General features: G+C 49.6%; 1 protein-coding gene across 1 annotated transcript in view; it reads right to left on the bottom strand.

The window, feature by feature from the left end:
* The window catches only part of TMEM145 (transmembrane protein 145), a 123035-nt gene extending 115759 nt beyond the window's left edge, over positions 1-7276 (bottom strand). Inside the window, exon 1 of the mRNA XM_068243077.1 lies at positions 7036-7276. Coding sequence (XP_068099178.1) covers positions 7036-7134 — 99 coding nt within the window. The 5' untranslated portion in view covers positions 7135-7276. The remainder of the gene's footprint in view (positions 1-7035) is intronic.
* Positions 7277-14245: the final 6969 nt, after the last annotated feature.

The following is a 14245-nucleotide window of genomic DNA, read 5'->3' as shown; positions in this document are numbered from 1 at the left end:
TTTTTTATGCATCATGAAACAGGTCCTCTTTAATCTTCCTGTCACCTCCACATGCATGTGCTGTGTGCCTGCACAGTGTTACTCATGGCTAGTGAACGGCTTCATGCGATGTTACATGCGAAAATCAATCAGCCACGTGCTATAAACACACATCAGCATACAGAACAAGCGCAGGATCAATGCTGTTTAATGCAATCCGTATAGATCTTGCAGGTTTGAATGCTCCGTGTTCTGCTTTTTACAAGTTAAATTATCCCATAAAACAAATCCAATAAGAAGCCTAAAGGAAACCTGTAGTGACAGAAATATATAAAAATGTATTCAAAAAATAGTACTCGTCTGAAGGAGGCACTGAACCATTTCCTTTAATATACCTTCAGGGTGGTTTTACACCGGGTGATGCGGTAATTTTACCCCACCGCAGGGCAATGAAAGTCTATGGGGACTTTCGTACTGCCGCGGTATGGCGTGATGCAACGGAAGTAAAGTTTTCATTGCATTTTTTACACTCGGATAGACCTACGTTACCGTGCAGTTATGCGTTGAGCTGCGGTGGACAGGAAGTCCAGTAAGTCTATGGCAATGCAGGGATGTTAACCACTTAAGGACCACAGGCTTAACCCCCCCTTGTGACCAAGATATTGTTTACAATTTAGGCCACTGCAGCTTTAAGAGCTTGCTGCAGGGCCGTACAACTAAGCACACAAGTGACTCCCCCCCCCCCCCCTTTTCTTCCCACCAACAGAGCTTTCTGTTGGTGGGCTCTGATCGCTGCTGCAGATTATTTATTTTTATTAATTTTTTATTTTTTTTTAATAAAATGTACTTTTTTTTTTGTTCCAGCCCCTCCCTCCCTCTCCCTGCCAGCCAATGACAGCAATCGGCTGTCATAGCCGTCAGCCTATGAGAGCCGATCACTCCTGAGCCTCCCAGGGGGACAGCCGAGTGTTACGGCTGTCCCCAGTACAGCGCTGCCTTAGTTCGCAGCACTGTACGCTGTAAATTGCCGTCTAACAGTCTCCTAGCGTCGATCACCACTGGGAAACTGATGACAGAGAGGAGCTCCGTCATTCAAGCAGAGATGTGCGTGCATCGGCTTGCAATCTCCTGCAAAACACACCCCCAGGACTTCACGCCTACTGGCGTTGAGCAGTCCTGGGGCTGCCGCCGCGTTGGCGTCAGCGATTGCGATTTTAAATGTGAACAAAGCCTAAGGAAAGCAGATTAGCTGGGTTAAACCCCCAGGCAATACAGGAAGACCTGCAGACCTAAGGTAGAGTGCTAATCACTGTGCTAACTAGTCATCTTTTTATACGTCAGCAGGCCTGGATTTAAATCACATATATGCCTCCTATATTCTGGCATCTAGACCCACAAATCCTGACAGAAACACCCACCAAACCTCACCACATGTGTGCTGGCTGGCATGGCTGTCACCTCTTTCCTGCTTCCCTTGCCCCAGTGTCGGACTGGGAGGTGGTAAAGCTGAGGAAATCCACTTGCTGGACACTGCCTTGCCTGATGTAGTTATTCAAAAGTTCCTCTACGTATTAGGTAGTCAGATGGAACCAGGGCTGTGGAGTCAGCATCGGAGCAATTTTGGGTAGCTGGAGTCGGAGATGGTGGTCTCAATAAACTGAGGAGTCGGAGTCTGATGATTTTTGTACAAACTCAACAGTCCTGATAAGAATTAGAATAAGGAGTCAGAGTCGAGGAGTCAGTAGGAGCAATTTTGAGTTCCTGGAGTCGGTAGTTTCATAAACTGAGGAAATCGGAGTTGGAGTCGGATGATTTTTGTTCCGACTTCACAGCCCTGGATGGAGCCCCAGTATTAAAGAGACTCTGTATAAAAAATAAAAACTCCCCTGGGGGGTACTTACCTCGGAAGAGGGAAGCCTCAGGGTCCCAATGAGGCTTCCCCCATCCCTGTAGCTGCAGGTAATCCAACGCTGGCTCCCTCGAATCCACCCATAATCCTCCCCCAACAAGGCTTGATATATTTACCTCGCCGGGGTCCAGCGCAGGCGCAGTAGCAGCTCTTCCTTCGGGCTAGGCGGAAATCGCCGAGCCTGATCGTATCCGCTCTTCTGTGTAGGCGCAAAATAACTCGCCCCTGCGCAGAAGAGCGGTTTGATCGGGTTCAGCTATTTCTGCCTTACCCAAACAAATAGCCGCTAGTACGCCTGCACTGGATCGCGGAGAGGTAAATATTTACATCGCCGCACTTCGGGGGGATGCGGGTACATAACGGAGGGCCACCGGAGGTCGGGGGACGCCTCGTTAGGATCCAGAGGCTTCCCCCTCACGCGGTAAGTATCCCCCAGAGGGGTATTTTTTATTACAGGATTTCAAGTAGCTAGAAGAACCCCCAAGTATAGGTAGTCAGAGGAGCTCCCAAATATTAGCCAGAAGTTTACCCTCTGTCTATGAGTATAGGTAGCCAGAGATAGCCCCCAGTATAGGGTAGAGTCAGCTCCATACTATAGGTAGTTCCCCAGTTTATGAAGCCTAATGTGACTCTAATATTAGGTAACCCAACCTCCAGGAAAAGTAGCCACATGTGCCCCAGTATTAGGAAGTCCCTTCAGTATAGGCAGCAGATGTGCCCCTTCTCTGAATAGAGACCTCAGGTAGCGATGGAATCCCGAGACCTGGTGAGTAACTTCTTCTATGCTCCGCTCACCACTCTGCATGGGTAGGAAGAAGTGGGTGGAGGGGGACATGTGGGAAGGGGAGTGAGCAGCCTCCCCGCTGTCAGACGCCTGTAGGCTTGAGCCTCAGTGCCTTGATGGTAAATCCGGCCCTGTATGTGGGCATACTGTATTATATGCTCTGGTACGCATACTTTTATGAACAATAAAGAGTACTGCTTAATCTAGCCAACATGTGAATCTATGTAGATTTGATTGCTGATCTGCTCGATAAAAATTTCAGAAATCAATTGCAATCAATGTACAGTCGAATCAGTTATGCGTATCAAATAGGTGAAATGTACAGTGAAGATTAGCCTGTGTGTGCATACTTCATAGTTCAGCTGAACAGGATTTCATCTGATCAAGAGGTCTCAAAAAACATCAAACGCTTGTACCATTGCCAGATATTTTACAACCCGACCATTTGAGGTTCTTTCAATTCCATGTTTGATATTAAACAGTTTTCACCGGTCAGATTCAGAAATTCTAAATTGTTTTATGGTCAGTTTGGTTAAACTGTTGGATGGATTGCTTAGTAGAATGGAAAAATCACTGAAACATTCAGAAGAATAATTATCAGCCCCTCCCCCAATGGTAGACTTGCACATGCAATCCCCGCTTAGTTGCCGCAATGGGTTATTGAACTGGCACAAGACAGGCCTGTGTTTAGTCACTTCGTATAATGCTCTGCTCAACACTAAAGTGCTGCTCATGAACTGGAGAGAATGACGGATTGCATCAGCTCCTTGCCAACTACCTCATGCACATGTACAGCTGTCCTGACTTTTCACCCATCCAGAGGTATCAAACAAATCAAAAGAAAAGATCACATTTAATCAATCCAGAGCATTAAAGAATCCAAAATATTTTTTTTTTCTAACATGGGAGTCGAACTCATGACTTCATGCTTCACAGTATACCTGCATGCTTCAAAGGCAGAGGCAGTACCTCGGGACAAATGTTCTATTCCCAATATCAAAACCAGTTTTGATCATATGTATGTGAAATCTGTCATGTGGATCGACAAGCTCTTCCAATAATGCAGTCGTTCAGGATTGATTAGGTGTACCAATGTCTGTGTTTTCATACAATACGATCTGAATAATTTGATTAAAAAAAAATTAGACTGCAAAGGGATACTCTAAGAAGAGAGATCTTACAGAGGAACACATGGGACAAGACAATCCTTTCAGAATCTGTCCAATCAATTGTTTCCCCAAAAGTATGAAGCCAGTAATTTAAGTAGCAGGGGCGGCGGGTAAGTTTGGAGGCCGCCATAGGGGCCCATGTTAATAGCTGCGAATAGCTGCTGTAACTGAAATTTAGGTACCGGGTCCGCCTGCTATACAAACCCCTCTGATTTATAGTGCCCCTTCGGCAAAACACTTGCTATTTGTAGCTGCAGTTTGAATAGCACATGGCCCCCAGCATCCACTATTTTATCAAGTCCCACCAGAGCCCAAATTTCCAGTTATAACCATTAATCACAGCTATTGACATGGGCGTCTGTGGCAGCACCAAAACTTCCCAGGTACCTGATAAAATAGGTACAAACTGCAGCAAAGGCAGCGCGGATAACTACAAGGATTGCAGCAGCGGGACGGTTAGAGTAAGACTTCGGTTTTGGGGTTGGTTAGGGATCAGTTGTGGTTTGGTACGATTAAGGTTAGATATCGGTTGAGTGGGGTCCTTAAAGTGACTCTGTAACAAAAATTACAACGTGTTTTCTACCTTCCTACAAGTTCCTAAACCTATTCTAATGTGATCTGGCTTGCTGCAGCTCTTTCTACTATAACCATCTCTGTAATAAATCAATGTATCTTTCCCCTGTCAGACTTGTCGGCCTGTGTCTGGAAAGCTGCCAAGTTCTTCAGTGTTGATCTGTTCCTCTATGCACACTCCAGTGTGTGTTTTATTTACATAAGCCAGCAGCTTCTCTGCTATCTTATCAGTGATAGAAGAGAGCTGGATAAAAATCCTCCTCTGGAGGCTGTGAAAGGAGCTGGTCTGTCACATACTAAGGAATTAAAGACATAGGCAGAGCTGTCTGCAGGAAGCCTGTAATGTTCAGTGCATGAGAGAAGCTGGGGACAGAAGGTAAACACACACAAGTGATCTCTTGAGATTCAGAAGTAAGGCTGTATACAGCCTGCTTGTGTATGGATGTATTTTCTATGTGTGGACATGCTGTACATCAACCTACTTCCTGTTTTGGTGGCCATTTTGTTTGTTTATAAACAAACTTTTTAAAACAGTTTTTGACTACTTTTAATGCGGCGGGGAGCGGTGAAATTGTGTCAGAGGGTAATAGGAGATGTCCCCTAACGCACTGGTATGTTTACTTTTGTGCGATTTTAACAATACAGATTCTCTTTAAAGAGGAACTCCAGTGAAAATAATGTAATAAAAAAAGTGCTTCATTTTTACAATAATTATGTATAAATGATTTAGTCAGGGATTGCTCATTGTAAAATCTTTCCTCTCCCAGATTTACATTCTGACATTTATCACATGGTGACATTTTTACTTTGGGCAGGTTATGTAAGCTGCTCCTAGCTTTTTTGGCTGTTACAGACAGCTGTAAACAGCCATTTCCTGTCTGTGAACATTGTTACATTGTGGCAGTTTGCCCAGAGTACCTCGGTACCAGAGCCTCTTGTGGGAGGGGTTTCATCACAAAATCAGTCATACAGCGCCCCCTGATGGTCTGTTTGTGAAATGCAATAGATTTGTCATGTAAAAGGGGGTATCAGCTACTAATTGGGATAAAGTTCAATTCTTGGTCGGAGTTTCTCTTTAAGGGATAGGCATCAGTAGGGGGGTTGGTAAGGCATAGCTTATGGGAGAATCAGTTAGGGTTAGGTATCAGTTGCAGTGGGGTCATTAAGGGTTAGGCATTGGTTGGGGGGGGGGGGGTTGGTTAAGGTTAGGTATTGGTTGGGGGGTGATAAGGGTCAGGCATTAGTTGTGGGGTTGGTTAGTGCCTGTTTCCACTACATGCAGATTGGATGCAGAAAAACTGACGCCAATGAATTCCTATGGGCCTGTTTCCACTAAACGCGATTTTTCTCATGCAGATTTTCCCATAGGCATTCATTGGAGTCAGTTTTTCTGCATCCATTCTGCATCCAATCTGCGTGTAGTGGAAACAGGCCCTAAGAGTTAGAAATCTGTAGTGGGGGGTCAGTTAGGATTAGATATCGGTTGGTTGGGTTAGAGTTAGGTATTGGTTGGGGGAGTCGGTAAGGGATCGGTAAGGTTTAGGAATTGGTTGGGGGGTCAGTTAGGGTTAGACATCGGTTGAAGATATCGGTAAGGGTTAGGCATCAGTATCAGTGGGGAGGGGGGTCATTTAGGGTTAGGCATTGGTTGAGGTGGGGTCATTTAGTGTTAGGCATTGGTTGGGAAAGAGTTTGGTTAGGGTTAGGTATGGGTTGAGGGGACAGTAAGGGTTGGGCATCAGTGTGTGTGTGTGTGGGGGGGGGGGGGGTTCATTTAGGGTTAGGCATTAGTTGGGGGGAGTTTGGTTAGGGTTAAATATCGGTTGAGGGGTCGGTAAGGGTTTGGCATCAGTTGGGGAGATTGGTTAATGTTACACATAGATCAAGGGAAGGTTCATGTTACAATGGGGTCAGGCTAGGCAACAGTAAAATATCCATAAATTTGATAAAAAATAATCAATAAAAATAATTATAATTAAATGGCGACTAACTTTAACCTATATATTACCACCGGCTATTTTCACGCGTTTAAATTAATGCTGCGCCCTTTTTACATGTCTAAACGTGGCCAGTCAGCAGGTGTCCGTCTTACACACAGATAATTAACCAATTGAGTCCAAACACCCAGATGGATATTTATCTCACAAGGATAGCGTCTACATTGCTACTGGTCTCCCAAACTTCACCGCCGCCCGCACTGGACCTCAAACTACCTCATATTTCAAACTTTGCAGAAAATATTCTCACAGGAGATCATATAGGGCTATGTTGTACATACATACATTCTGGAAATCCACAATATATATATATATAATCCATATATCATACAGACATTTGTGCAAGATTGTTAGGGACATTCCCTGCAGCTCTCTGCATGCCAGTTATATGTCACACACAAGACCTCCAGTACATGCCTGTATTGAGATGTATGGATGTTTAGATTGAGTTGCATGTATTGTTTATGGATGCAGAGATGAGCATGGATAGAGATAGGAGTACATAGATTATGCATACAACTTGTTGTAGTAATATGGATATTGCATCTCCTGATGGGATGAGGATGCTGCTACATAGGGTACAATGCATGGATGGATGGAAGGCTGTCCCCGGACCCCTCTTACCTCCTTGGTGCTCAGGTTGCCGCGCACATATTTAGCCGCACAGATCCGCAGGTAGCCGAGGAAGAGCAGGAGCAGTCCGGGGCCCGCCGGGGGCCCCATCTCCGGGCGCTGCGGCGGGTGAGAAGAGCGGGGAAGAGAAGAGCAGCACCGGGAGGAGGGGGGATGGAGAGTCGCTGTTATGCAGATACGGACAGCTGCATCACCGGGGAGGCGGCACTGGAGCACCGAGCAGAGCGCAGGCACAGGACACGGGGGCGAGCACTGCGGAGACACGGGATATACAGGGAGGAGGGGGCTCTGTGTGCTGGAGGGGGAGAGGGTATGGGGGGCTCGCTGAAGGATGGAGCCTGCTAACTAGAAGCTCAGGTCCCTGTATGCTGGTGGGCTCAGGGCTCTCTGTACTGGGGGTCCCTGTATGCTGGAGTCGAGGCTCATGGCTCTCTGTACTGGGGGTCCCTGTATGCTGGAGGGGGAGCACAGCTCTCTGTACTGGGGGGCCCTGTATGCTGGAGGGGCTCAGGGCTCTCTGTACTGGGGGTCCCTGTATGCTGGAGGGGCTCAGGGCTCTCTGTACTGGGGGTCCCTGTATGCTGGAGAGGCTCATGGCTCTCTGTACTGGGGGTCCCTGTATGCTGGAGAGGCTCAGGGCTCTCTGTACTGAGGGTCCCTGTATGCTGGAGGGGCTCAGGGCTCTCTGTACTGGGGGTCCCTGTATGCTGGAGAGGCTCAGGGCTCTCTGTACTGGGGGTCCCTGTATGCTGGAGGGGGAGCACAGCTCTCTGTACTGGGGGTCCCTGTATGCTGGAGAGGCTCAGGGCTCTCTGTACTGAGGGTCCCTGGATGCTGGAGGGGCTCAGGGCTCTCTGTACTGGGGGTCCCTGTATGCTGGAGGGGCTCAGGGCTCTCTGTACTGGGGGTCCCTGTATGCTGGAGAGGCTCAGGGCTCTCTGTACTGGGGGTCCCTGTATGCTGGAGGGGGAGCACAGCTCTCTGTACTGGGGGTCCCTGTATGCTGGAGGGGCTCAGGGCTCTCTGTACTGGAGGTCCCTGTATGCTGGAGGGGCTCAGGGCTCTCTGTACTGGGGGTCCCTGTATGCTGGAGAGGCTCAGGGCTCTCTGTACTGGGGGTCCCTGTATGCTGGAGGGGGAGCACAGCTCTCTGTACTGGGGGTCCCTGTATGCTGGAGGGGCTCAGGGCTCTCTGTACTGGGGGTCCCTGTATGCTGGAGGGGCTCAGGGCTCTCTGTACTGGGGGTCCCTGTATGCTGGAGGGGCTCAGGGCTCTCTGTACTGGGGGGCCCTGTATGCTGGAGGGGCTCAGGGCTCTCTGTACTGGGGGTCCCTGTATGCTGGAGGGGCTCAGGGCTCTCTGTACTGGGGGTCCCTGTATGCTGGAGAGACTCGGGGCTCTCTGTACTGGGGGTCCCTGTATGCTGGAGGGGCTCAGGGCTCTCTGTACTGGGGGGGCCTGTATGCTGGAGGGGCTCAGGGCTCTCTGTACTGGGGGGCCCTGTATGCTGGAGGGGCTCAGGGCTCTCTGTACTGGGGGTCCCTGTATGCTGGAGGGGCTCAGGGCTCTCTGTACTGGGGGTCCCTGTATGCTGGAGGGGCTCAGGGCTCTCTGTACTGGGGGTCCCTGTATGCTGGAGGGGCTCAGGGCTCTCTGTACTGGGGGTCCCTGTATGCAGGAGGGGCTCAGCACTCTCTGTACTGGGGGTCCCTGTATGCTGGAGGGGCTCAGGGCTCTGTACTGGGGGTCCCTGTATGCTGGAGGGGCTCAGTGCTCTCTGTACTGGGGGTCCCTGTATGCTGGAGGGGCTCAGGGCTCTCTGTACTGGGGGTCCCCTTATGCCGGAGAAGCTCAGGGCTCTCTGTATGGGGGTCCCTGTATGCTGGAGGGGCTCAGGGCTCTCTGTACTTGGAGTCCCTGTATGCTGGAGAAGCTCAGGGCTCTCTGTACTGGGGTTCCCTGTATGCTGGAGAAGCTCAGGGCTCTCTGTACTGGGGGGCCCTGTATGCTGGAGGGGCTCAGGGCTCTCTGTACTGGGGGTCCCTGTATGCTGGAGAGGCTCAGGGCTCTCTGTACTGGGGGTCCCTGTATGCTGGAGGGGGAGCACAGCTCTCTGTACTGGGGGTCCCTGTATGCTGGAGGGGCTCAGGGCTCTCTGTACTGGGGGTCCCTGTATGCTGGAGGGGGAGCACAGCTCTCTGTACTGGGGGTCCCTGTATGCAGGAGGGGCTCAGGGCTCTCTGTACTGGGGGTCCCTGTATGCAGGAGGGGCTCAGCACTCTCTGTACTGGGGGTCCCTGTATGCTGGAGAAGCTCAGGGCTCTCTGTACTGGGGGTCCCTGTATGCTGGAGGGGCTCAGTGCTCTCTGTACTGGGGGTCCCTGTATGCTGGAGGGGCTCAGGGCTCTCTGTACTGGGGGTCCCTGTATGCCGGAGAAGCTCAGGGCTCTCTGTATGGGGGTCCCTGTATGCTGGAGGGGCTCAGGGCTCTCTGTACTGGGGGTCCCTGTATGCTGGAGAAGCTCAGGGCTCTCTATATTGGGAGTCCCTGTATGCTGGAGAAGCTCAGGGCTCTCTGTACTGGGGGTCCCTGTATGCTGGAGAAGCTCAGGGCTCTCTGTATGGGGGTCCCTGTATGCTGGAGGGGCTCAGGGCTCTCTGTACTGGGGGTCCCTGTATGCTGGAGAGGCTCAGGGCTCTCTGTACTGGGGGTCCCTGTATGCTGGAGGGGCTCAGTGCTCTCTGTACTGGGGGTCCCTGTATGCTGGAGGGGCTCAGGGCTCTCTGTACTGGGGGTCCCTGTATGCCGGAGAAGCTCAGGGCTCTCTGTATGGGGGTCCCTGTATGCTGGAGGGCTCAGGGCTCTCTGTACTGGGGGTCCCTGTATGCTGGAGAAGCTCAGGGCTCTCTATATTGGGAGTCCCTGTATGCTGGAGAAGCTCAGGGCTCTCTGTACTGGGGGTCCCTGTATGCTGGAGAAGCTCAGGGCTCTCTGTATGGGGGTCCCTGTATGCTGGAGGGGCTCAGGGCTCTCTGTACTGGGGGTCCCTGTATGCTGGAGAAGCTCAGGGCTCTCTATATTGGGAGTCCCTGTATGCTGGAGAAGCTCAGGGCTCTCTGTACTGGGGTTCCCTGTATGCTGGAGAAGCTCAGGGCTCTCTGTACTGGGGGGATCAGGATGTTGGGGTCCCTCTATGCTGGAGAGCTTGAGGGTTTTCCCTCTGGGGTTCTTTGCTGGAGGGGGGGGGGGGGGTCTGGACGTTGGGGTCCCTGTGTACTGAACACAGTCTCAGTGCTTTCTGTACTGGAGAGAGATCTGGGTGTTGGGGTCCCTGTGTACTGAGGAGAGTCTCAGGGCTTTCTGTAGTGGAGGAGGATCAGGATGTTGGGGTCCCTCTATGCTGGAGAGTCTTAGCGCTTTCCGTACTGGAGAGGGATCAGAAGCTGGGAGTGGATGGGGTTGTGTTGGGGGATGCAGAGATGGATGTCAGTATCCATACAAGACTTTGCCTTGGTAGGGATCAGAATTGACTTTGTGAGGTGAGTACAGGGTGATCAACATCTGATGAAGTCTCTGTTTACTAGAGGAGTGGGGCTGCCCAATCATTGCATGTGGGGGGCCCTCTGTACTGGAACAAGGAGTTCATTCTGTATAGAGTGAATTAGGACCTAGACAGAAATGCCTATTGGATTATAGAGAAATCTAGATCCTGGTGTCTATACGCACACACAAATACATGTAAGGGAGGTATTCACTGAGAATTATAATTTGGCTAGAATCAGGATTTTGGGTGTCTTTTGAATAAGGAACTGGGGGAGATCCTGAATACCAGAACAAACAGATTTTCTGAATTAGATGTTAGCTTGGATCTAGAAAAAATGCATAGTGTATGTGGAGGGAACTGAAGCCTCAGTATGTACGAGAAGAGGGTGGGGGATCCACCGGACAAACTATGAAAAAAAGGGTATCTACCGTGTTTCCCCGAATTTAAGACCTACTCTGAAACTAAGACCTAGCTTATATTTCGAGTATGCTCGAAATATAAGCCATCCTCCTTATATAAGGCCTAGTGCCAGGGACATAGCTGGCGCTGGGTACCTGCTCCCTGACCCCCCCCGCCCGCTTGCCCGCTTTACCTCTTAAGTTCTCAGCTCCCATTCCCCTCCATTAAGAAAGTCCGGATCCCCTGCTGCTTATCCTCCGCATAATTCACACCGCAGATCAGCGGTGACGTCAGCCATGTAGTCCGGTAACAGCGCCGCCCTGTACAGGAAGTAAACAGAGATAACTTCTTGTACAGGGCAGCGCTTACCAGACTACATGAGCTGCCTTTAACGCTAATGCGCGGGGTAAAAGCAGCAGGGGATCTGAACTTTCTTAATGGAGGGGACCGGGAGCCGAGAACTTAAGTGGTAAAGTGAGCGGGCGGGAACTGAGGAGGCGAAGCGGCGGGCAGGCAGGCGGATCAATGCAATGGGGATTTAGCTATAGCCAGGAGGAATCTGGCTATATACTAAAGGGAGATCTGGCTACCCCCCAGAATGTAACACCTCCCCGAAAATAAGCCCTAGCACATCTTCTGAAGGACAAATTAATATAAGACAGGGTCTTATTTTCAGGGAAACACGGTATGTATGGTATGGTGGAAGGGAGAGGGACATCAGGGTCCAGAGAGGACTGTGTAGTAGAGAAAAATCAGGATCTAAAGGTCTGTGTATTGAGGAAGAAGGAGGGTGTTTGGATCTAGAGTGGTCAGAGTCAGACGAAGCAGGTCCTAGCATTCTAATGTATAGTGGAAGGAGGACAGCATTGAGAACAAACGTGGACAGTTGAAAAAGCAGGCTCTAGTGGTCTGATGTATAGTTGAAGAGGAGAAGGTTTGTACTGCAGTGGAATCAGCCCAGCTAAGAAGCGTTTTGCCTCCAAAGCTAAATACCAATCATGAATCTGCTTTTGGTTACAGTAAACAAGGGTGTGACATTCTGTCACATATATAATTTCCCAATGACTTCCTGCTCTAGAAGCACAGCAGAGCTTCCTGTCCCAGAGCAATAGGAGGACTTCCTGCTTCAGAGGCACAGCAGAGCTTCCTGCCCAAGAGGAACTGGACGGCGTCCTGCCCAGGAGGAACTAAGGACTTCCTCCCCTATAGGCAAAGCAGAGCTTGCTGCTCCAGAGGCACAGTAGGGCTTACTGCCCAAGAGGCACAGGAGGACTTCCTGCCTCAGAGGCAGAGCAGGGTTTCTTGCCCAAGAGGGACAGAAGGACTTCCTGCCCTATAAGCACAGCGGGGCTTTCTGCTCCAGAGGCACAACAGGGCTTCCTGCCCAAGAGGAACATAAGGACTTCCTGCCCCATAGGCAAAGCAGGGCTTCCTGCTCCAGATGCACAACAGGACTTCATGCCTCCGTGGCACAACAGGACTTCCTGCCCCAGAGGCACAGCAGATCATCCTGCCGCAGAGGCACAGAAGGACTTCTTGCCCTAGAAGCATCTCATTAATTTACATAAAATCTTACCAAAGTGGATGGACATTCCACAAGCGCCCCATCAGGAGATGTGTCCCCAATGCTTTTTCCAGGAACGTGTTTCAAATGTTGGAATCCACATTCTGTTGCCTGGCACAGGAAGTGTGTTTTTATTTCCTCAACAGGGACAGAGGAATAAAAACATGGGCACTGGAATAAAAACCTGGCAGTGCTCCTAATACTTTCACCAGGCTTTATAATCTGTATAACAATAATAATCATTTAAAGCCCACTGGAATTTCCTTGACAGTTTGTCTTTAAAGGTATTATTCTCAGTCACAGTCTGTAAATTTGATAATTATAAATTGCAAAAAATGTGGTGAAACTCAAATATTTTTAGGCATAAAACTGACCCTTATGACAAATAGAGTCATTGCAACTTGCAGAATTTCCACGCAAAGCTCTAAGAATACAGAGCTGAACGTTATTCCAGGAAAGGGGGAAGGTAGCGATTGGTTCACCTGTAACTATAGGAATGCAGGTATTATATGTCATCCTGGCTCAGCCAGACACAGTGGTGACTGCAGAGGACACTCAACCACATCCAAAGACCTCTCTAGTCACAGCCTGCTCCCTAGGAACTCGCGCAGCGGTACAGTGCACTGACTCCGACTGTGCGCTGGGATCCTGGTCACAGGAATATCAGGTGTTCCTCTGATCAGATTACCTGTTTTGTTTGTCTTCTAAGCCATCACACTATAAAATGGAAGGGGTTGTGTGTTCCATTTTAACAAATGGCCACCTGCAGTGGTGTGCGCTGTAATGCTCACTCCATTTCTTCAGAATGGGGCAGTGAGCAGAAATGCATACTGCAGCAGGACTTTACAGTGCACTGCAACCCACCACAGTAGGCACTGGGCAGGGTTCACACTTGCTTAAAGCAGATCCGAGATGAAAAAATAACTATAACAAGTAACTTGTCTATATATCTTATATAAAGTGTAGTTAGTTTACACAACAAATCTAGCTGCAAACAGCTACAATAGAATATGATTATTTCTTCCTGTGATACAATTACAGCAGCCATGTTGTTTGTAAACATTACACACAGGCAAGCTTATCTGCATCTTCAGCACTCAGCCTGTGAAAAAAACCTAATCCCCCCTCTTCCTCCCCTCTGCCTCTGAAATCTCTGGCTAGTAATACCTCCTCCTGCCCAGACTGAGCTCCCATGAGCCCTTGCTACTGTCTGAAAATGCCAAGGCTCTCTGAAAAGCTGTGGGCGTGGCTTGTTTATTTTATAGGGAATTAGAGTATTAAAACAAAAACAAAAAAGGATTGGGCTTGAGGAATGCCCTAGAAACAATAGGAAAGGAACACAATTATGCAATGAGTAAAAGTTCATCTCGGATTCAAATCTGTAATAAAAAAGTGCCCCTGGAGGGTACTTACCTCGGGAGGGGGAAGACTCTGGATCCTAATGAGGCTTCCCCCATCCTTCTCAGCAGTCCCGATCTAGTGCTGACTCACCCCCTCCCCCTAAAATCCCCCGGAGTAGCTCCTGTAGCACATGGCGATAGTTATCTTTTGGATCCAGTGCAGGCACAATACGATGGTACTGTGCCTGCGCTGGATCCAAAAGGTAAATATAGCTGTCCGGGGGTCCTAGCGCTGGATCGGGGCTACTGTGGAGGACGGGGGAAACACCTTAGGATCCAGAGTTTTGTTGGC

The sequence above is a fragment of the Hyperolius riggenbachi genome, chromosome 6 (assembly GCF_040937935.1).
Source record: "Hyperolius riggenbachi isolate aHypRig1 chromosome 6, aHypRig1.pri, whole genome shotgun sequence".
Taxonomy (NCBI): Eukaryota; Metazoa; Chordata; class Amphibia; order Anura; family Hyperoliidae; genus Hyperolius; species Hyperolius riggenbachi.
Note: the sequence above shows the minus strand (reverse complement) of the source record. Positions and strands in the feature narration are given on the sequence as shown.